We start from the raw sequence: 24812 nt of genomic DNA, 5'->3' as shown, positions 1-24812 counted from the left end.
TTCTTGCACTGAATAACCACCACTGCGCCTTTTCAATTCCAGTAAACTTTGAAGAAAATCTCTTCTTCGGTTTAGATTTTTGATCTTGTTTCTGGAGAGAAGTGAAAATGTAATGTCTAATGAAAGTGTTTGCAGACAAAAGCTCCCATATCACTGTGGACATTTGTCATAAGACATTTTAGACACAAAATTACTTTGAGCAGCAAAGCTGTCAAAGTGACTCAAAAGATTGTAGTTTTAATTTTATTCTATTATATCTGTGGAGGAAATATGTTTTTGTGCTTCTTAGGCAGCAGCCAAGGTGACAGTCCACAAATGAATGTACTCTCCTCTCAGTTAGGTCGCTCTGTATTTTCGATGCAATCTTCTCAGCAGTTAGACAATCCGGTGTTAAGTGCTTTCTTTTATATTTATATACCACTGTTGGTACTTATGTATTATTAAATAATGAACAGGGCCCAGTAAGCGCCCCAGAAAGGCCTTTTTGAGTAAATATTTCAAGACTCAAGAAATACACAGTTCATATCTGCCCTGTAATGCAAGAGGCAAAGGTTTGGTTCTAATGTCTTATGCAGAAATCCCTCTTTCTAACTGAATCAGTGAATTACATGTGGACAGAGTTTTCGAACTTCAATTTGTTGATTCTGAACAACTATTTTGTTTGCGTTTTTGTGAAATTATTGGGATCTGTCAGGCCTTTTTGGAGAGATAGCAAACATTTTTAATCTTCTTAACAGAGCAACAGAGGGAGCTGGATTGACAGGGGGCATGATGGAGGGGATAGAGAGGCACCATAAGAGAAAAGATGAAATTAAAGAAAAAGGTAGCAAGAGGAAAGAATGGTTAAAAGCTGGAGTAAAAACTGGATGGAGGATAACAAAATGGGATGAAAATAAATGGAGAAAGTGAAAGGAACTGAAAAGAAAGCTAATTGGATGAAAAAGCTAAGAAACAAGAGTACATTTGAACATTTGAGTGTATTCTCCTGCTAACCGAGCCTGGACCTTTCACGAGGGCTTAAATCTAGGCCAATAGTGTCGTATCCTGCCTGTTTGTCTGCCTCCTCTTTAAGGCAGCATCATTCACTGCTGAGGTGGCTGTTCTCTGTACTGTACAGCACAACTTTCTCCCTTTCTCTCTCTCTCCCTCTCCCACAAACACGATCATACGCACACACAAACTTTCCCTGCCTCTCTCTGCCTTTGGCTTTAAGGCATGGCTTAGACGGATCCATAGTGACAGTACTGGGTTTAGAGCACAGTGACAGAGAGGAAGAGAGGGAGATGGCGATGAGGGAGAGAAAGGGTGGTATGAAGAAGACAGATGAATCAAAGGGAGGAAAACAACAGCAGTGGCAGTGAAATCAACATCACTGCATCTTTAGTTGACATAATTGATTGTATCAGAGGCAGTTTTGTAAACCATGAACTTCCCCCTTATACACGGCTGCAGTAACATGCGGAATTGAAAGGCTGTACATGCGTGTGTGCAAATGTATGACTGTATGCTTGTTTGTGTATTTGCATGTGGCACAGTTGTTTGCTTTTGGAATTCATTTATTTTGTTTTGTTTTTCTTGCTTTGTCGCTAGCCAAGCATACCTGAATGAATCAACCCACTCCAGTCTTAGAAGACACGTATTGGCCAGGCATGAGGAGTGATGAGAAAGTTGCTGCAATGACATTTGCTATATGCTACTGTGCTATACTGCATTGCAAAGTCAGACAACAATAACAGAGACAGTGGAGTTAAGGAAAAAAGGGTTTGAAGCTGAAGTTTACCAACGTTAGCTAAAAAGAAAAAAAAAGGAATTGTCAGATGAAATCAGATACTGTACGGACAATCCGAAGGGCATCTTAGCTAGGCTCATTAGCTTTTAACAGGACTAGTTTATGTGTTGTTGCTTTTTTTCTCCATTATGATTTCATTCCACTACTGCCATATCTGCCATATTCGTGTGGTATAACAAACCCAATAACTAAAATGTCAGAACATTAAAGGTGATTTTCAATGACAGGACACAGAGAAGCAAAAGTCTGTATATTATTAGGTTCATGAATAATCTGACCAAATATGTAGCATGTTACTGTGTTTTGGCAATGTAGGGCAATGTGTTTTCAAGTAGTGCTATTTGAATTTCATACATGCAAAAGTTGATCTTTTTTGGACCCCTGTTTCATGGGTCTTTAGGTTTTGTTTTATGAATCTTTGACCAAATATTAAATAGTACAGCTGGAGAGGGATGAAAAAGATTAATGCCGTAGGTTATTATTTTGCTTTAAGATTCTCCTCAACTCACTATGATCGCTTTTGGCACTCCCTGTCTCTCGCTGCCTCCTGCCATCCTCTCTGTCCCCATCCCTCTGTCACTACTCCTTTATCCCATATTTCCATCTCTATCTTCCTCAGCCTTTTTCCTTCCTGACCTCATCCATGTATCTCCTCCTTCATCTTCCCCCCTCTCATATCCTTCATCTTCTCTTCTCTCCCCACCCCTCCTCTGCTTCTCCTCCTTTCTCCATTCTTCCGCGCACATCACCGCCTTAGCCCGTCTGGTCTCATGAGGGAGGGAGGGTGCGTAAAGTTGATTAGACAGGAGCATTAGAAAGTTCAGATCAGAAAAGAACAGAGCATGGTGTCTAGCCCGCCAGGCGGTGAGGAATCAAAACGGCAGTGCCTTACAGATGAGGTCGTCGGCGGTGGATTTTCAGGGTAGTTTCGGTGCATCAGATTTCTGTGAGCGTCCTTAGAGCAGCCAGAGGCAGCCATGCGGAAACTGCAGTCAAAGCCAGAACCTCCCCAGACGCAATTTTCTGACGGGCATAGAATGTCTAGCTTGGAGGGAGTGGATGAGGTGCTCAGCCCAGAGCTTTGAACTATTTTGAGTGAAAATGATTTTAAAGGGATAGACCTTTTTTTAAAATAAAAATGTAAATGCAAATGAGGGCAAATCCAGCCTTGCTCTGCTCTGTCACAGTCCAGTATCCATGATCATAACATTTAAAACAGAATAAAAAATAAAAACATAAAAAAGCCTAATGTTAATGAAAATTAAAAACAAAAAAAGAGTGGGATTACAAAAATCAACCTTTATAATACATAACAGTACACAGTGCTAAATTGCTGTCATTCATTTTTCACTGAGGAGTTTAAATTGAGACCACAGTGACCAGAACATGTCACACTGACGTGGGGGTGACCTATGCCTTTAAGGCTACAATCCAGCACTCTGCAGTTATTTGCTGTGAAGCCACACAAAGGATTTACAACCAGCCCTGTATGAAATAAATTGTTAGCCAGGCCACTTGTCTTCAGGGCACAATGACAATTGTGCACATTCCTACAGTGAACCAGCCCCTCACCCACCCACTCCCACAGACGTGTGTGCACTTGTCTGTGTGTATATACTATACGTGCTACAAAACAGCCAGTGGGAGCAGCCATACTGCAGCTGGCTACACCAGACAAATGTATAGATCCAAAATGAGAGACACAAGCTGACATGACTGTTTGTCTTGCTGAGTTAAGATTTGACCGGCACAAACATGTGACATTGACTCATTATTAATTGTGATTTTAATGTGGTCTGAGCGGGCTTGTATGTGAACCCTTCCCAAAACACCCCGGCACATGCAACAGTACGGATACATGTTGTGGCCAACATGTCAAGACCTTCATATTGTTGGGAGCTGACAGTATGTTTTCCCTGAGCCTCTGGTCACACCGAGGGGCCACTCGCTGCTAATCAGTATCTTAGCCTTCATCATCACAGGGCAATTATGAGGGCGTGTTTTCTATTCAAAATCACTCATGGTAGTTTGAGTGTGTGTATGCATGTTGCGTGTGTGTGTCTTTGTTTGCGTTCTGCATATTTGCTGGGAATGTGTGTACATGTACTTGTTTGCTTGTGCATGCGTGTGTTTGTGTCTTATGTCTCTCATTATAGGCCACAGGCCAGACTCTCACCAGGTCCTATCCTGATTAGTCAACTCTTCAGCTCCACACTGCCAAATTAGCTACCTGAATTTGTGTGTTTGCGCGCGTGTGTGTGTGTGTGTGTGTCCATGTGTGTATGTGTGTGCATGGTCACTCTAATCAAGATTCTCCGAACCCGTCTACCTGTGCTGATGATAATTTGCCACACTACCCATACCCACTCACACTTTCACCTGCACAACCTCATTCCGAACCTCTCCATCACACACACAAACACGAGCACTCACTCAGTCACACACACACACACACACACAAATGGTCCATGGTGGTTAAACCTACCTTAGCAAGCCAACTGGAGGTAATTTACCGTAGCTTGGCGGACACATGCCATTTTACTGAACATGGCGCATGGCCCCCTGAGCTTTGTTCCGCTTAGACTTCTCTCCAACAGAGCAAAGAATGAACAACTGAAGAGACTAAGGAGAGGGAAGAAAAGAACAGGTGAAGAAAAATGACAGGGGAAAAAAACAAGGCATAAGCGGCCAAGCTTCTTCCAGTGAAATTATAGCCTACTCCTCCACGAATTGGTATGACTAAATATACTGTATACTGTCTGTATAGAATAGAACATTTAAGGACATATGCATCAGTGTCTTATTATTTTTTGGACAAACACATCAAATGCTTCCTGACTGTATTTTGTCAACAAATATGTTCACAAATAATTTCCTCAGACTGAGAGGTTTTGCTAATGATGAGCATGTTTCCTTTCAAAACTGTCAAAACTAAACAATCCCTCCTGGTTTGTTTCCACTCTAATTAGGGAGAACATGTAAATGCAGTTACAGATGGACTACAAAATACTAGACTTTGTGTAACAATTACATTTTTTTCTTTTTCTGATTTATTGCTTCAGCTACAGTACAATCTACTACTTTGACAGCTTTTCCTAAAGTGACTTGAACATACACACGCGCACACACACACACACACACACAGACACACATCAACATAGTATTCTTTTAGTTATACACAAAGGGTAGACTAAAAACCCAGCATGCTTTGTAGTCACACATTTTTGACTCTGCCTGGAGGCTGAGGGAGTAGGGCATCTGGTCTCCCAGTGATAAGCATGTGTGTGCGTGTGTGTGTGTGTGTGTGTGTGTGTGTGTGTGTGTGTGTGTGTGTGTGTGTGTGTGTGTGTGTGTGTGTGTGTGTGTGTGTGTGTGTGTGTGTGTGCGTGGGTGCGCGCGCGCACGCGTGTGTGTGACATGCGTTGACAAGGTAGCCCAGTCCGGTCAGCACTCATTAGTGAAAGAGAGAATCCTGAATGAGGAGTGCTGTGACAGGCAGGACTCTCGTTAAGGGATCGTATACACACAGGCATGCAAACACACACGCACGCACTCACACACACACACACACACACACACACACGCGTGCACTCACACACACATAGGGTCAGGCTGCCTCGGTGCACAGAATCAGCCCAACATCAATTAGTTCATGGATGCATGCAATATAGTCTGTGAGTATAGTGGCCCCGGCAACAGCTCTGTTAATGCCGACCCTGTAGGATATGAAGATTCAGGGCAGGAAAATAAAGGACACTGAAACCAAGTCAGTTATGCATGCAACACTGTTGGGGAGCAGATTGTCCTTGAGGCAGTCTAAATAATAGAATCCTGTTGTGAAACAGTTAACTCTATTTAATACGATCACGCTAACTTAAAATTTATATTCTATAAACTGAAACAAAAATTGTGTGTTTGTTGATATTTCAGGAATAAGTAATCCACATCTACTGAGCACATATAACTGGGGCAGAGATTGATAGAAAAAGCAGGTAAATCAAAGGACTTGGATCCATGGACGGTTATTTGTTTTGGTCTGATCCTGCTTATTAGTTGATGTTTTGCTCAGTTTTATGCAGATGCTGCTTATCTGCCAGGCAGGATCTCCACTGAGATATAAGTAGCTCAGGACAGGAAATACTGAGTTAATTTAAAATATATGACTTGATTATTTGATCATTTCATCAGCAAGTGGATTCAGACGGGGCACATGATGTTTGCCAAACCTTATGTGCACGATCAGCTGATGGATACGGGTTGTAAACACATCACATATGTTCTGATAATTAGCACCATTACTGCCTGTTTATTCATAATATATTAACCTATCAACACATTAAGATAATGAAAAGACACGTTAGAAAAACAGGGAAATGCTTTGGGCAATTGCCATTGTCTATGCATTGTGGACTCTGTTGATGGGACATATTTTTAGGTCATTATCTGAACATATGGGGGTATGCAGCCGTGCTGAATTATGAACACAACTTGAGTGATTTGAGTTTGTATTAGTCCTGGACTGCTCGAGGCTGTCACACAACTATTGTCTGTGAAGACACTGTGAGCGTGGTGGAAATGAGAGGGTTAATTAACTGATGGGTGAGATGGTGTTGGAGCATACGGTGTGATGGAATAGCTTTTGAATTATGGAACAGTGGAATGCTGTGGCTGGTGGCGTCCAGCCATATGTCAGTGTATGCCTCCTGTGTCTAGCTGGGGACAGCTGGTCAGATTGCTCATGTTCAACCGAGTTAGGGACCAATCAATCAAAATGCTGCGGCTTGTTGAGTTGTTTAAGAGGGGGCAAGAATAAAGCAAAGGAGTCTATTGTGATTCTATCACTTTGGTGCCATTAGGGATTTGTCAGGAACTGTTAACAGAAATGAAATCACTCTACAATGGAATCAGTTGCACCACCTGATATTTAGAAAGCTGAATACAAAATCTTGCTCTGGTTTTTCTGTTTTGGATTGTGTAACAAAACTGTGCTGCTGTTTTGACAAGCACTTTATTGAAAAATAGATTTTGGAATCAAGAGACCAGTCTGGTTAAATAGAGGTCACATAAAAATGAAAAATGTCTGATTCTGAAGTTGTGCAGCATGATATTTCCCACACTCAGGTCACTGTTGTTAGATTTTTACAGCCATGAAAAAAGAAATGGTAGTTAAAACATGTGTTCCTCTCAGATGATAGCAAACCTTTACAGACTTGTGGAATGGAAATATATAGATTTGTGTCAGTGTATCAGAGGTTGTATTTTGTGTGTATTTCTTTTGAACCAAAAGAATGACCTTCCAGTGCATAGAAAAAAGTATTTTCCACTATTCAGAACTAAAAAAATATGATCAAAGTCCAGAACAAATTAACTGACTGGATAAAATGTTTGACTATTTTATGCTAGACCGCAAATAGAATTTTCTCCTACAATTGTTCAGACGTTGGTAAAATTAATCTATGCCTGTGTTTTTTGTCACAGTAATTTTAAAGTAATTTTCAATTTCAAGGATTTATTTTGACATCCTAAAAAGAACAGAGTCAATAAAACCCCAGATGACTTCACAGTTCTTATCCTGCTGTTTGTCTCTGGTATGAGTCTGTTCCCAGAGATTCTGATTCTGCAGTGTACATGTGCCTCCGGGTGTATCTGCCTATCTGTCCTGTCTGCAGCATGAGGCTTTTGTCACTGTAGATGTTCAGAAAATGCATTATGCATATGTAGCATGTCTCTGGTGGTTATAGAAAGGTCTGGGTCATTCTGACAGTTTCGATACATTAAAAATCTGATATTCTTGTAACAGTAGTAGTAGCTATCCAAAAATATTGGAGGGAGAGACTGTGAAAAAGCAGCTATTAGCCTTCACAGCATGGCATGACGGAGATAGCTGGCTATTGTCTTACTCTCTGCTGGGCCAAAATGATATGGTCACACTGATCAATAGACTATGTTACACATGATGTATTTCCCATGGCTCTGGCTGTCTGCTTCACTCCATCTGTCCCTGGCTGTCGCAAATTTCCGCAGCCTCTCTCTTTCTCTCTCAGGCGGACATACACAAACTCCACATGCCTGTTTATGTGGGGCTTGGTATTGGTTCCTGTGAGAACGGTGACCACTTAGGCGCAAAATAAGATTGATGTTACCTTTGAACTACTATCTATTTGACATCAACTAGGATGATTGCATAATGACTGAGTGATGTCGATCCATTTCCCTTACATAATATAGGTAAACATGCTAGTTTGTCATGATTAAAGAAGGGTGAATTTGGGAATGTAGGAAGAAAGTGACGGAATTAGTTGTTGGGTGAGCAAGTGAGCAAGCGACTAAACAATGATGGTCACTGTAATCAGTTTAGAAAAAAGAAGGCGAAATGATGCTCACCAGTCTGTCATTGCTGTAACTAATCTCAGAGACCATTGTCTTATTAATTGTTTATTGCTGATAGACCATGAAATGAACAATTAGATTCAAACATCAATACATTTCACACTTTAATGCTGATTTGGAAATCCAAGTGAAGTGAATCATAATACAGACAGCTGCATCATTATGCAAACATTAAGCACCATTGTATTGTGTTTATCTGTTTTTTTTTCCCTTCAAGGTCAACATTTAGCATTTAGTCTTTCATATCTTTCACAGATTTGTCGTGTATGGATTAATTGGCATATGGTCTGTTGTCTTGTGAAATATTAATTTATGGAAAGTTTCCTGTTCTGTTCTGTATGTTTCCTATACAGAACCTCCTCATTTTTATTCCAGCTGTATTGGAGTGGTGAATACTACAAAAAATCAGACCAGCTCTTGGTTCCGATAGAAACAGCTACAGCATAATGCAAGAGGCCTAAGCACAAAAAAAAAGATGATTGGAGAACAATTTAATAATGGATGAACTACTTAGTTGTGTCTCAAACAAATCCATATGGAATTAGAAATAGTTAAGCAACTGTTGAAAGTTAAATAGTATAAAATGTTTGTATATAGCAGAGTACATATGAATTTCAAGGGGTCAGTTTGACGGTTTTCAACCTGATCTCACTGTACTTTTCATTGATCGACATGCCTACAGTACACTTATAAATATTCTCTATAGGAAGGCTCCAAAGGGTGTAAACAATTTTTGTTGAGGCCATTTATCAGTAATGAGCAGAAGTGTTTTGGTTGTTGGTGAGAAAAATATTTAAGAATACGTTTTACAGATGCAGCTTTAAAGAATGCTGCTGTTTTAAGAACTCTGTAAACTGATTTTTATGGAATGATGCAAGGTCTAATGCTTGCTGATTATACTTGCACCAGCAGTTGAAGGATTTGGGGGTTGAGGGGGTGGGGGGTTGCAGTGTGCGTGTTACAGACAATATGGACATAAGTAATGGTGTATGCGTGTACCTTATACAGACATTGTATGTCCAATCCATAGAGATAAGGCATTTTAACTTGTTCTGATATGGCAACCAAGTGAGCAAATTCGTGTGTGTCAATTTGCAGGCCTGTATGGTGTCAGGAACACTGAGCTGTGAGAGAAACAGCTCACCACAAGACTGTCTGGGCTCAGCAGGAAGTACCTCCATATCTACTTCCAGGTCAACCTCAGACGTCATGTGGATCCGATGCCTGCTCTTCGTCTCAACCTTGTTTGCTCCAATTGCCATCGGTAAGACACAAGACCACACAAGGCACAGAGATAAACATACATTAACATCCGGGACATTGTACTGAAGCCCAGACTGTGTAACCTTTTCTGAAGCAGTGTCACAGAGGCTGCACTTTTCAGGCAGAATTTAGCACACTGTGTTTTAAAATGTAGCCAGCATAAGGTTTGAGGGTATATACTGACCATTAACAGCTAGCTTAACGTTGACCCGGTGACCGCATGCAACACGTCACCTCTTTTTTTTTTTAACAGAAGATTTAAAAAAAAAAAAGTCACAGTAGGGAAAAGTACGGGTGGAAATAATAAAATGAATGATGGCTGAATTCCATTTAGCTGCCTAAGTTTCAGGGTCCTCGTATCGAGCACGCGGACTCACTGTCACACTGTCGTGGCTTACTGGGACACTCAAAGAAAAGAATGTTATTAGTAACACTTGTGCTTCTCCAACTATGAAAAGTCACATGTGTGTTAAGATGTAGATGTAGTTGCCTGTAGTTTTCACTAAAAAGAGATGGTATATCTTGCAGCACTACTATAAATACTGTAAGTTGCATTTCTTTAAAGGTGCCAATTTTCTGGTCACTCTGGATACATCTGCACACACTTGCATTAGCGTGTCCACTTACAAACAAATGTTTACATAAATTTGGTTCCACATGCCCAGATTTACTTTGTATGCCTACAACTACAAGTTCAAGTAGTAACTGTATAGCTTAACCAGCCCCACACACCCAAACACTTGCTAGAGACACTGCAGCCGCAAAACCAAGGAAACATTTAACTCACTCTTGTTCATTTACATGTATTCCCAGTCTTATTGCTTTTCACATTCAAATCGTTCTCTCATTCTCTCTATCTCTGTCTCTTTCTCAAACACACACACACACACACACACACACACACACACACACACACACACACACACACACACACACACACACACACTTGCACAGTGCAGATGCAGCCCCAGTAGGTTGTCTGTATGTTTCCTCCTCTCCCCTGTGACGGTGGGCTTTGAAGACTCATAGAGGGAGCTCTGGCCCACTTGGACTTAATCCTATTAATGGCTGCTGTCAATCCCACTGTTGCGAGGAAAAAGTGCCACACACGTGCAGACACATACACACACGACTGCTTCTTCACACGACTGCTGACATGCATGCACAAAGATGATATACTTTGAACACTGAAATACTGTACACCCACATGGACAGAGATCCTCCTTAAAATCACACACGCCTAAAGACACGCAAGCACACACAGGAAGAGCTCACAGGCAGCCACTTAGAGACACAAACACCAAGGGCTTTGCTTTAGCACCAAGAGATGAGTTTCAGTCAAAGGTATTTGCATCAATGTCTAAAGAATAAGTCGACATATGCAAATAACGCTGTTTATACTTTGCAAGGATTAGTTGAAACAAAGACAGTTTGGCTTGAGGACACACAGCAGCAAGCACTCGATCTTCTCCACCAAGCCGTGTCTTGTCATTATTTCAGGGTTATGTGAAGACATATAATAGAGAATAGGAGAGCATGATTTTTTTTTTTTTTTTTTAAAACACAAAAAAGTGGGGGTTTTTTCCCCAGGGTATATTTCTGGCACGAACACTGTTTAACCTGACAGAATGGACTTGTTGATCTTGTTGGAAGCTGGAGTTGGAAAAACGCTACTATCATACAATAAACATCTGAGGACCTCAAACAAACTGTGGCAAATATTTGGACATTTCACAGCGCTAAAGGAAGGATCAGGCTGTTGTTGTTCTTTATTTTTCTTGTCAACAAATAACATGAAAAGACAACAACCAACAATATGTTAGTCTACTGCTGAATACCTTCTGTCTTCCCAACTCTGTCTGTGGCAGTCAGTCCCAGGGCTATTTGTTCCTGGATAAATCCTTAAAAGCAGGTCCTAAATATATAATTTGATTGAAATAATTTTTTAACTATTTTCAGCCATGGAATAATACATTTCACAATAAAGTACAATGCCCATTGTTATCCTTGTGAAGAAACCTGTCACTCAATTCAACTCAACTATGGGTTTGTAGTAGTTTTTTGGACAACGATACAAAAAACATCTTCACATTGGGATCTGTGCATTTATTGAGGCAACTTTTTAATCAGGGACCTTCTTTAAGGATCCCAAGGGAAGAAGTTCCCTAACTATAAGTTAGATTCAATAGCACAGGCTGGATTGTGCAGATGGTTTTCCTATCATACATTGAATCACAGCTCCAGCACCTCCAACAAGCCTTTATTTGGTGAGAAGTGATCTATATCTGAACTAAACTGTTTTTTTGATAACAATGCAGGCACAGAGGAACAAGCTACAAAGGCGGTACTTGTTCCTAGATTCAGTTCATTGTTGTTTTTGATCTTTTCGTGGGATTTATTGAGAATAAATAAAAAATCTCTTTTGCACTTTAAAAATTTGTTGTTTTTGCTCTAACTCAGAAAACCCACATTTCAGACACAAGCACTGGCCAAACACTTTGGCAGTTCAACTGAGAGATCACCTTTTAAATCTCTCTCCTCTTCTCTCTCACCCTCTCCATCTCCTTCTTTCCATCTATCCACCTCTTTTGCCACTCTCTTGTTCTTGGCCCAAATGTAAAAATCGATATCCTTTTGTTTCAGCCCCCTGAGGCAATGAGAGTGTCTGAATAAGATTGTCTGTACTGTCCATGGCTGCCAAGTTTCTGTCACCACTTACACAACTAATGACAGACACTTTAACATGCACTTGCCAGCTCACACGTTACTGCATGTGTGCAAAGACAGAGAGCTAAATGTTTGCATGTACTGTGTATGTGTGTATGATTTGTCTGTATGACTACATATGCTCGTTTGGAAATAAATGAGAGAAATATGTGCGGAGTTATTCCTTTGAGGCAGTTTAAACACAGTGCAGTTTTATAGTTGAGGCTGCTGATATAAAGAGATGAATTAAAAGGTGACAGAAGAGACAGGACGGTGTGTGAGAGTCAGAGCATTTACTGCTGCTTATGAAGGCAGAGTGGCTTTTAATTGGAATACAGATAGACCCTTCATTTAAATTGTGTGTGCGAGTGAGTGTGTGTATCATAATGCCCTCTTTATGCCCAGCAGGGACCCTGTAAGGCAACACTGTAAGACATCTGATCCAAAGCCAGTCTAGACAGCTGCCTTACAATACTGTGTATTGATCCTCGTACGCTTCAATTAACCCTGTCTTCAAAATTCACATTCATGATCACGAAGGCATACATGATGCAGCCATTGAAAAACTAATAAACTAACACTCATATTAACACTGTAATGACCCACTGCCCTAAGCACTCCCCTCTTTCACACATGAAAACGCATGAGGTCCCTCAAATCCTCAGCCACTACTGAGACACACATCCTATCTGAATGTGTGCCTGAGGTCTAATCTTAGCAGGCGGTGTATATATGTGTGTCCCTGTGCATGTGTGTGTTCATTAGAGAGGACATTTTCAGTAAATGTCACTTATATATCAGTCTTGTCTCTAAGCTAGTTCCTGCCATTATCAATGTAGTGCCCTCAGGTACCAGCACCGTACAGATATCGGCTACGCTGGCTGTGAATATCTGCCTCCACATGCCATCACTCCGAGCATTTGTATGCATGTGCGCGTGTGTTTGTGTGTTGGTGCTTGTGTGTGATGTGTTGAAGGGCAGTATTAAGTTGAGCCCGGGCAGAGTGTTATGGAGCTCATTCAGATTCTTTGCGGCATTCGAGTAACCATGACGCTGCTCCAGCCAATGAGGGAGCCAAGGGAGGGAGGACAGGGTTGCTATGGTGACCGTGACAGGGAGCGCAAGGAAGGTGGTGCTGTGCCTCGCCTTTCAGGGATGTTGTAGGTCTGTCGTTGAGTTACGGGTAAATGTCTGTTCATTTGAGTGTCCAGACATGAATGTGTATGTTTGCATGTACTTTTAAGAAATGATTTGGAAGGCCTCGGCTGGATGTATTCTTCAATAAAAACAAGTGGCCAAGAAGAACAAACAGTCACAATTACTGGACATCTAGCCACAGACTACAGACACTAGTTTTGCTCAGATTTAATATACTGTATTTTATTTTTTTATTCAATGGGGACAATGCATATTATGTATATTGCACCAGATATAGCTAAAAATCTCAGATGTTGTCCTTGGACAGGGGTAGCCGGTGACACACGATATGAAGCTATGTAAAATCTGTCTTACGGTTAATATACTGTATTTTATTTTTTTATTCAACGGGGACAATTCATATTATGTATATTGCACTATATATAGCTAATAATCTCAGACGTTTTCTTTGGACAGGGGTAGCCGGTGACACACACTATGAAGCTATGTAAAATTAAGCGCAATAAAATCTATATTACGGTGAGAGTACAGCCAGGAGCTATTGAAAGAACTGAACAACACAAGTGAAAACCTCACCTGATAACCTATCTACCTCCCAGGGATCTCTGCTCATGACAACAGAGAATAACAACAGCCAAGCTACACCTCAACAACCAAAATCCCAGGGAACATCCAGCCCCACACCACTGATATCACAGCAGATAATCACAAGACAACACGTATCTGGTGTGTTAGTAAACACATAATTAGAAGAATAAGGAAACAAGAAAGAGCTGCATTTGTGACATTTTTTTTTCATTATACTGAATATAGTCAATGCAGGTAACTTGCTTTTTTTTTTTTAAAGTTTGTGGGTGAATGTAGTTTTATGGTACAGAGTCATAATCTACTGTAAATCAGGCTGTGACTACACAGACAATACTTGTTCGTGGGAAAAGATATAATACCAGAATGATGATTTAGATAGATTCATAGGATTTGTTATCAAAAGTTAGTAAAATAATTCCAGCATTATCTTTTAACATATTTATTTGGGTAAAAAACAATGCGTAGTACAAACTTCTATGATAGTTTTGTTTAATAAATTAAACAACTTATTAATAGTACACTCGTAATAAAAATGTCATTAGATTAATTTCTGAAAAATATTCAATTATACGTAAATACCACACACAGAAAAAACTTACTAAAGTAAAGAAATAGACTGACCACATAAGATCAATGTCCCATTATACGTTTTCACAGCAGGAAAAGCAGAGATGCAATTGATAACACTGAAAACAATTTGCATTCAGAGTAGGTGAGATAGATTCAGGGTCCTGGTATTTCGCATGCTTGCTCAGTGTCACGGCTTATTGGGGCACTTAGTGGAACTAAGCCATTGTTATCTAAATGTTTTTTAACTGTGCTGTACTGACGTGATGACAAGCCAAAATGCTTGCTGTGCGAAAGTCTAAAGTGTGATAGCGGCACATAGTGCAAGGAGAAGCATCTCAGAAGCAGTGCCGCAAGCTCGTATTTTCTTGAAGCACTTTTTGTTTTTTTTGTTTTTTTATGGTTCCAATGTGTGTCGTCTTGGAATTTGATGGGAGTATGAAGAGCACGTGCCCCGTCAAATCCCATGTCTCTCTGCACCATAGGTGGGAACTGTGCTGGAAAAGCTTCTGCTGCTTCCTATTATGAAGAATTTCCGGTTTCAGGTTATAGACTTAATAAGTCAGTGGAAACTTGATTGCTGTTTGGTCTTACAGATGTTTCATTATCCAGGAGGCTTCATCAGTTCTACTCATTAAACAAGCCAGGAAGTAAAGCAACAGCGCTAAAGAGATCTGGGACAGATCAGTGGCTTCAATCTCTTCGGAATTAATGACATGTTTCCTATTTCAGTAAAGTAAGGGTGGATGTATGCATCAAATTTGCAGCTTCTGAAAATAATTAGGCATTGCCGTCTTTGAATAATCTTTGCAGCACTAAATGCCCGTTGAAATGCCAGGCAATTGTTCTCTACCTAGAATGATGTCTAAAACTGCTTACTGTAAAACAGTAATTATCAAGTCAGTTCACTCACAACAGTCGACATGCACTTATGAAAAATCTTCTGTGATGCTATTGTTTTTCTAGAGTGTGGATAATTAGTCTATATGACAAGTGTAAAAATACAGTGTTAGTTCAGCACAGCCTGTGCTTGTACAATTTAGGTCTTCATATTTCAAAGACAACCTTAAACATAAGTAGAGTATTCAAGTATTTCAATAGGCAGGAGAGACATTATATATATCGTTGTATCAAAACAAAAGCTGAAAACAACATTTGTACCAATGTTTGTGCTTGTGTGTCTGTATGTCCAGCCTATGGCCGTGCCCCTATCCCCATGGCAGTAGTGCGCAGGGAGCTGTCCTGTGAGTCCTACCCCATCGAGCTGCGCTGCCCCGGCACAGATGTCATCATGATCGAGAGCGCCAACTACGGCCGCACCGATGACAAGATCTGCGACTCGGACCCTGCGCAGATGGAGAACACACGGTGCTACCTGCCGGATGCATACAAGATCATGTCACTCCGGTCAGTGTGTTTATTTGTTTCGGTGAAGGAGTGACTTGATATGGTGTGAAATCCATCTGTCTGATGCCTCTATAGAGTGCTTGTGTAGAAGGTTTACCGCAGGTCTCACATTTTGAGAGGACTGTAGAACAAAAGTGGACAGCCGCAGTAAAAATAGTCAATTCTCTGTGTTGCTTTGTTACACTAGAAAAAAATCATATAGGAATTTTGAGGAATCAACTAATCTTTTCTCATTAACTTAATATAAATATGTAAGTTTTGTTAATTTCAAGTTAATTAAACTTAGAATGTTTTAACTTTCAGACCACTTTCAGAACTCATAAACATGAGTTGTTCTAACTTGAGATCTTTTGACCTGAAATGATGGGTTGAATGAATGAAATGCTGAGAGCTCAATCAAATCATTAAATTAATGTTTTAAAGTAACAAAACTAGCATATTAACAGCATGAATTGTTTGAGAGTTAAAACGCTCCAAAGACTTTCCTTTTTTGTAGTTTGAAGAAAACAGACATGGTGTAAACTTGCTGTGTGTCTTTAATACATATTTAGGTAAATCATGGTTGTTTCTTTTCGTAATATTGAAAACAATGTTGACCACGATGAATGTTAGTATTGAGTTCAGCCCCTACCCCCATACACCGAGAGCTTAACAAATTCGCTGTGTACAGCCAGCCTCTCCTGTTAGCGTTGCACTGATTCTGGTACAAAGTGCCTTCAGCAGCTGCAGCTGTTCTGTATGACTTCATGTCAAATGAAGAACGGACTCTTTAAACTGAGAAGAGGCAAAAGGAAAGCAAGCCTGTAACGACTGTCCACATGACTAAACAGGCGATTCAAATTAAAGTCTTAAGTTTATTGAACCTCTCAGGTTCAGTTAACTCAGTTAGTTTTAAATTTTCAAAACTCATAAAACTGTGTTGAACTAACTAAGTTAAGTTAACTCAAATTTTTAAGGCAGCAGGGGAAGTTGTTGCTAGGTTGAACAAATGTAAAAATGATTTACAGTGTAGATATTGTATGTAGAATGAACTGTAAATAAAATATTTTCAGCTTTGGAAGTTGAAAGAAATTGAAAGATTTTGTTGACTCAACTAGAGAATTCTATACAAACTGAATTGTGATTAAGTTATGTAAACTAAAGTATGTTAGTACAACTGAATTAATATCAAGTTTCCTGGACTAGAAAAGTTTATTTGTTTTGAATCAGTACAAAATTACCTCAACTTGTCTTCTCAAATTCAGTCAACTTAAAATTTAATGGCAGCCCGGATAATAACTTTTTTAAGTTAAAACAAATATTTTCTTATCACATTGTAATGAAGTTTGTCACATGGTACATTTTGGTGCAAAATGCGCAAGGGGAGTCATGGCGCAAAGAGCTTTATCCAGAGCTGGAACACTTTGAATTGCTTTAATTATTTGTACAGAGGAGGAGACAGATGTCTCTCAGTCCGAGAAACCCTAGCTACAGTAGGTGAGCAGTGCCAACTGTTCATTTAGTATTCTTCCTGGTGAAGTATCAATGACAAGTTTAGCATTACTGGCATGTTAATCCACTTTCACAAAGCTGACAGCAAACAACAGCAACATGACAGTGCAGCATACCTGTCAGACTTAGTGTAATGGAAAAAAAGGAAAAAGGTGATGGAAAATCTATGGAAACCAGTGTAACCCGTGGGCCCCACCCCGCACATTCTGCTGCTCTCAGTTCCTGTACATGCAGAACAATTCCATACAACCGCAGAACCTTGTTGGACAATGGAAATTACTCACTAACACTTCCTCTGCAGCTGGCCAGTGTGATCGCCCCCTCTCCTCACAGTGGCACAGCAACTAAAGCCAGAAAGAGTGCCAAAATATTAGCAGTTCATCGCTGCACAGAATTTACAGCGCATGTTTTGATTTTCTAACAATTCTTGAAATGATCACTGCTATGAGATGCCAATAAGGCCATAGAGTAATGAATTTCACAAATTAAACATGAGACTTGATAGATATGCTTTAAGTATCATAATTCTACTAGCCAAATATGTCCTGACTCTCATCCAAATTAGGGAGTGAGTGATATACTGCACACACACACACACACACACAGACACACATGTTTTTTTCTGCCTCAGTATTGCTGTCATCTTTCTCTCTCTCACTGACTCTTCTGTCTCTCTATCAAACCACCTGTCTCCAACATGTGGCGGGGCTCTAAATGTGATTGCTTTGGCCCGGCCCAGTCTCTCCAGTCGCTCTGGCAGCTGCAGCTTGTGTGGCCACTCTCCTACAGGCCTTGCTATCCATGATTTATACACATCCACTCACGCAGATACACACAGCGTGTGCCCTCACAGCATACACTGCCGAAGGGCTACACTAGGCTTTAAACTCCAATTAGCAGAGCCAGAGGCCAAACTTAATCTTGAGGGGATCCTCTGTGGAGGTGACTCAGACAGGAAACAACTGTTTATCACATATATTTTCAGTGTGTATATGTGCTTGTGTTTTAAAAAGCTGTGAGTGACCCTTTGTATGTGTCTGTGCAATTACAGACGGGTGAAAAATTAAAGGAAAATCCAATATAAAGTGTCTTAGTATGGTGTTGGACCACCAGGGACCACCAGAACATTGATTCTACAAGTCCCTGGAACTCTACTGGAGGGATGGACACCGTTCTTCCAAAAGATATTCCCTCATTTGTTGTTTTGATGATGGTGGTGGAGAGCGCTGTGTAACACGTTGGTTGAAATCTCCCATAGGTGTTCGGTTGGGTCGTGATCTGGTGACTGTGAGGGCCACAGCATATGAATCACATCATTTTCACACTCATCAGACCATTCAGCGAGCCCTCGTGCCCCATGGTTTGGGGCATTGTCATCCTGTTTCTCCACTTAGGTTCACAGGTTTTTTCCTGTAATTTGTCATTTGTGCGCAGACAAGAACGAAGCTCGGCTCAGATATGCTTATGCACACAGTGAGCGCACCAGTGTTCCACATAAATGCACACAGTGAATCTTTGAATGTGTGCTCATGCACACGTCTAACGTGTGTTTGTGCGCTTGTTAATGCGTGTTGAAGCCTTTACTGGGGCTCTTGCACAAATTGCAGTGGGGTTTTTTGTGTGTATGTGTGTGCATTTGGCTTTTTCCCATACTCACACACCCCTCTTCCTCAGTCTATTTCAGCCTGTCTGGTTTCCACTCTCTCATTCCCTCTATGTCTGTATCGTCTCTGGCTTTCAAGCCCAGCTCAACTGGCTGATAAAATCAGAGCATGTTCCGCCTGCCCAGTGTTTCCTCAGTATCACATTCTCTCTTTGTTTTCCTCTCTACCACTCTCCAAGGCCAGGGAGTGTGTGTGTATGTACATGTTTGTATGGGTCTGTGTGCGTGCGTGCGTGCCTATGTGTGTGTGTGTGTGTGTGTGTGTGTGTTTGTTTGTGCGTGTGAGTGTGTGTGTGTGCCCATACCACGTAATTGGTCTTGATATCAAAGCCTCATATCTCCAGAGGGTCTCACAAGGCTTCTCAGGCAACCTAGAGAGGACCTGATATTGCTGCATTTCCCAGATTATCTCCCCATTGGGATACACCGGGTTGAAGGGGAAACGAAGCTGTGGCCATGAAAGTTATGCTTAATCTGTTTTAGTGATACACTGGCCTCAGTTCAATGACTCAGTCCGTTTTATCAGGATTTGAATTGAAGCGCTTCTTTCAAAATGGCTACCGAGCATTCTTAGTTTTAACTTCCATTATAGTTAGATTTTACTTTTATTATTCAATTAAGAAAATGTAAATACAATTCCAGTTTGTTCCATTGTATTTTTTAAAGCAGCCATGTTGGCTACAGCTAGGGTGTGGTAAGGTTGAGTGTACATTAAAGTGTCAGTGGGGAGAGTTATATCAGGACAACAGAGGTATTTTAAGGTTTGGGTTGTTCACTTCTGCACAGGGAGAGAGCTGCAACCAAAATGGTGGAATGCCTGCAACTTATAGCAATCTACTGACATAAAAGTGACTTGATGGCTTCTATGAGATGCTTCCCAATGCACTCCTTCTCTCTTACTGATACTTGAGTGCTTCATGGACCTTTCAGAGCACTCTCTCTTATTCTTTCTCTCAGTCTCACACACATGCATTCAGGCACTTGAGGCTGTAAGTGTGGACACTCTGAAGAATGTGTAGGCAGTGCACACAGGCACACAAACTCTGTTATGCTACCCCTGCCACAGCTACCATGTTAGAAAATTACTTCTGGACTTCAAACAGACTTTCCCCTGAAACCTCTATACTGCCTCTCCCACCTTGTCACCTTGTTTGCCCTTCTGCCTTTCTTTCTCTCTCATCCTCTCTATTGCTCTCCCTTTTTCCTCTACTTTCTCATCCCACTTGAAGAAGTCCCTCAGCACAAAGGGAAACCACTTTGACAAGAAAGACAAGGGTAGGAAGTTGTCCCCCCTTCTCCTCCACTCCTCTTTTCTCCCTTGCTTTTGGAAGTGTTAAATAACAACATGCTCTATTTATTATTCTCCAATCTGTCACTCTCTTGATATCCCTATATTTTTCACTCCATTGCCATTTTTTTTCTTCCCCCTTGTCATTCCTCAAATAGCTTCTCACTCCCTACTTCTCACCCTCACTTGTCACTTTTCCTCTCTCCCTCACCATTTATTTTATTTTTCATTGTCTTTCCCTGTTTTGCCATTCACCTTTTTCTTTCCCTAGCTCAGGGGAAAGGTGTGGATAAGACTTAAAGGCAGGGGCTTATGTGGTGCAGCATATTGCCTGTAGTTTACAGTATATATTCTATATTTTGACGCCCTCGTGATCAAATGCACCATGGCTGAAGGCTACAGAGGCATCCCTAGTCACAAAACTAAGCCCCAGCCTTCAATGGCCCCAGGGATCCTAGGTGCACGATCTTTGTAAACACACAACTGTGCACCATCTCCGTGTGCACACACACCATTGAATTCACATGCATGCCTGCATGGACACGTGTGCTTGCTCATGGATGCATGCTCACACACTCTCTTGCCCATACACAGGGACACACACTCAGAGAGAAATTGAGGGTTTCTCATCAGTTCCCAAGTTTGGTCAAGTTCTTTTGGCAGCCTTTCTCTGTAGGACTGAGACTCAGCCTTCAAAAGCATCAGGCTAGTGTGCTAGTGTGTGAACGTGTTTGTGCGTATATGCCTGTGTGTTTGAAAATGCGTACATCTATAGTTGTATGCTTTTCTATGTGTGTTAGTGAGCGTGCACCCACATGTTAGAACCATTCACATGGGAGACTATAAAGAAACCTCTGAAGTTTTTTTCCTTTAACTCTGAATTATAGAAAACCACTTGAATCAGAGACTATAATCGAGTGCTAGCCATTCACTACAGTCCAGGAATGTGTAACCAGTGAAGTATGTCATACAATCTGGCACTTTTTTGCAGGCTTACCTGCACTTCATCTGTCTTCTCCATTTGAGTCTAATCCATCTCTGTAAACACAGAAGGAGAAGAAGAGAGAGGCGGAACACATAATGAAAGAGACAGAGATAAATAAATGCTTTAACCTTACATAAATCTTACATTTTCTATCATTATTCCAGCCCAGTGACTCTAAGTACAAAAACAATATTATCTGCTAAATTGAAGTTTTGTAATGAGGCAACCGAGGCTGTGTCTACTATGTGCTTTGTATATACGTGTATGTGTATGTGTGTGTGCGCGTGTGTGTGATGTCTTGTAGAGGTGGTCCACCAGGATATTAATAATTATATCTTGTTATTATATCTATCTCTGATTTTTTCTGTCTATCTGTCCACTCATCTTCTCCCTCCATTAACTATCCTGCCTCCCATTGAATGAGGTCATATCTGGAAATGTCCTACTTAATGTGTGTGTGTGTGTGTGCGTGTGCTGCCACCCTCATATAGTCACCACGGTTACAGGAGATGCCCTGCGGCACCCTAGGGGCCCAACTGTCACCCTTGCTCACTTCGGTAATTAGGGCCCACACACATGCATGCATATGTACACACACACACACACACACACACAAACACACAGACAAACACATATACACATACAAACATACACACATTTACTCACAGATAGACACATACAGTATATTGTGAGAGAGTGACAGATTCTGGCATACAGTCATTTCTGAAACACATATAAAGAAACTTTCCTTCAGATATGTGACAGCAATGAACACAAATGTTCATCACTTACTATTATTGTCCCTTTCACATAGCCACATTCTCCTCTATCCACCCACTCACACACCAATATATAGCGCAATCACCCTGACTGACAACTGTTGTTCTTCCAAAACCTCTGTGTGTCCACATGTCAAAGTCTCCACTGTCTGACCCTTTTCTTCTGTCGCCACGGCTCTGCCAACCTTCGTTATCATGCTTCACCGAGCACCTAAGCTACATGGCTGCCTGAGAACAGTTTGAGAATGGTCTAGACACCACACACCCTCTCTAATTCTTTCTCTCTCTCCCACGTACACATTCAAAGTCTGTCACATGTGACCAACATGTGACTCTAGCATCCTGCTGCCATGTAGACAGTGACTGACTTCCTGACTGACTTGATACTTTGACATTGACATTGTAGAGCAAAAAAAACCAGACCGGGACACAGGGTGCACATATACATGCATACACACAACAGCGTGCATTTTTTGTGCATCACGAGGTGAGGCTGACTAAATCCTGCAAGACAGTGTCTCGGTTTGGCATGGCTCTGGTATCTTGACGGTGATGGTGTCTTACACGCTCCTCTGCTTTTCACCAACCAGAAGAGACAGCCTAGCTGTCTGAAATGCTACTCATCTGTTAGCTTTTAGGAGGATTTGTAGTTTGTGCAAGCAGGTGGTCTTGGATTAAACTGTGGAGAAAGAGGTGTCACATAGAGAAATAAGCACACGCACACACAGATGCAAGGCAGAGAGAATCACAGGGATGCCAGCATAGGAATGTTGCTAGGTGGAACCAGGAGGACGACTCCCTGAGCGTGTCCTGGAATTGGACGATGTGGAAGTTGCCATGGTTACCAGTGGAAGAGGGGAGGGGAAATGGCGAAGCTCATAAAACTATAGTCGGCTGTTGCCTGCTAGCAAGATAGAGGGCATAAAGTTTTTGTATGCATTATTTGTGTGTCACTGTGTATGATGATACAACAATATTATTAATAAGCACATTGTTTCTTGTAGTTCACTATCCTTAAAAATAGTGTCCTGTAGCAAAAAATATTATTCAAATGTGATTTGCTATCAACGACAAAAAAGGTTGTTTTTAAAGGCTGAACTAACATGCATCACATACCACTTTCTATCTAGCTAGGATTTACACTCATTTCATTTTAACCTAAAAAAAAAAAAAAACGTATATAAGGACGGATTACATTTTCCTCAGCAAATTAAATATGGTGTTGACACACATTTCACATTCAGTGCAATATTTTTCGTATCATGTGTTGTCTTAACAATTACATAGGCATTATACAGGGTAAAGAAATGTATGCTCTGTTTTCCATTTGCATACAGCTGGTCCTCTGTATGTAGACTGGAAGTTTGCAACTATCTGATCTTTAAAACATCTTTTATCTCTTCACCGAAATGTGCCAGTGCAAGCTGGTGATTTTATTGACCTGACTGCAATTTGTTGGTTTGCAGATAGAAAGAAAATGTTATATACTGTTCAGGTGCAGTTGACCTGAGTGGGTTCAGATCATAGCATTGTCCTTTCAGTCATTTTCTATCATTGACATGTTTCAGGCCACAATTCATATTCCCAAAGTGCATGCATGAGACTGTCAGGTATACCTTTCATTTGACAGAAGCTACATATTGGACACACAGTGTATGCATGGCTTGCTTCAGAAAGAATGAGAGAAAAACGGGAGAGAGAGTGACATCCTCAAGCCAAATATTAATAATGCAACACATTTCAAAGCTTTTTCCCGGCGGGGAAAACAACATTATTTTACCTGTGGCTTGTCTGACAGGCTGTTCGAGAGCTGACAGACACGCAGGGACCGCCGAGAAGTGTATTAGTGTTTGTGCGTGTGTGTTTATGTGTATGTGTGTGGGAGAAAGAGAAAGACAGATCTGTCATTTCTTATTTTAAGTGTGGTATGGTGGTGCTGGCACAGGATGGGATGTGTCTGCTTCACTGTACCCCATTGTAGACATATAAACAGATTTGCTCACGCAAACACACACAGACACCTGTCTGTCTTGCTCCCTTCCTCATACGTCTGTCAATCACAATCCGTGTATCACTCTTTAATTACTTACTACATCCCAGCTCCTCCGCATCCCTCCACACTTTTCCCCGGTTTGGATTCCTCCTGTTCAACATCCATTTCCATCACTCCATTTTCCCATCTCCAAACAGCCTACTATATATGTGTGTATAACCAGATCAGGGAGCTAATAAAGCTGAAATGAGGCCAGTAGCAGGAGAATCTCATATGGGGTATGTGTGTGTGTTTGAGAGAGAGGGAGATAGATAGATAGAGGGAGAGAGAGGGTATGGTCTGCCTAACAGCTTTTTATCCTGTAGCAAGATACAGTAACAATGCTCTGTCTGCTGTCAAATGGGTTTCCTGAACTCCTGCAGGACATAAAGAGCCCTGTGAAAATCATCTTGCCCCCTTCCTCTTGTTATTTTCACAAACTGTTTTTCCAACTTCTCAGCTCCCTCTGCTTAATTTTTCCCAGTTTGGGTTTTTTCAGTTTAATTTTTCTCAGAATGTGTTACAAGCTTATAATATTTGTCATTCTTTTTTTTTTTTACCATGGGAAAAATGTTTAGGCTTGCATTTTTAAGCATTTTCACAATACTGGATTCATTCTATTTTCGTGGATAGTTTGGACTACTGATATAATGTAATTTACAGTGGTGTTCTCTTGCAATAACTCTTGTCAGGTTGTGTTTACTGT

At 40.9% G+C, this 24812-nt stretch overlaps 1 protein-coding gene across 6 annotated transcripts in view; it reads left to right on the top strand.

The window, feature by feature from the left end:
• The window catches only part of adgrl3.1 (adhesion G protein-coupled receptor L3.1), a 111233-nt gene that overhangs the window by 17831 nt on the left and 68590 nt on the right, over positions 1-24812 (top strand). For all 6 annotated transcript variants that reach the window (XM_040145895.1, XM_040145892.1, XM_040145893.1 and 3 more), the window contains 2 exons: positions 9278-9443; positions 15655-15868. In XM_040145895.1, the coding sequence (XP_040001829.1) occupies positions 9284-9443; positions 15655-15868 (374 nt within the window). In that variant the 5' untranslated portion in view covers positions 9278-9283. The remainder of the gene's footprint in view (positions 1-9277; positions 9444-15654; positions 15869-24812) is intronic.

This window comes from Xiphias gladius, chromosome 15 (assembly GCF_016859285.1).
Source record: "Xiphias gladius isolate SHS-SW01 ecotype Sanya breed wild chromosome 15, ASM1685928v1, whole genome shotgun sequence".
Lineage (NCBI taxonomy): Eukaryota > Metazoa > Chordata > Actinopteri > Istiophoriformes > Xiphiidae > Xiphias > Xiphias gladius.
The sequence above is the reverse complement of the archived record's forward strand: the minus strand, read 5'-3'. Positions and strand labels throughout refer to the sequence as shown.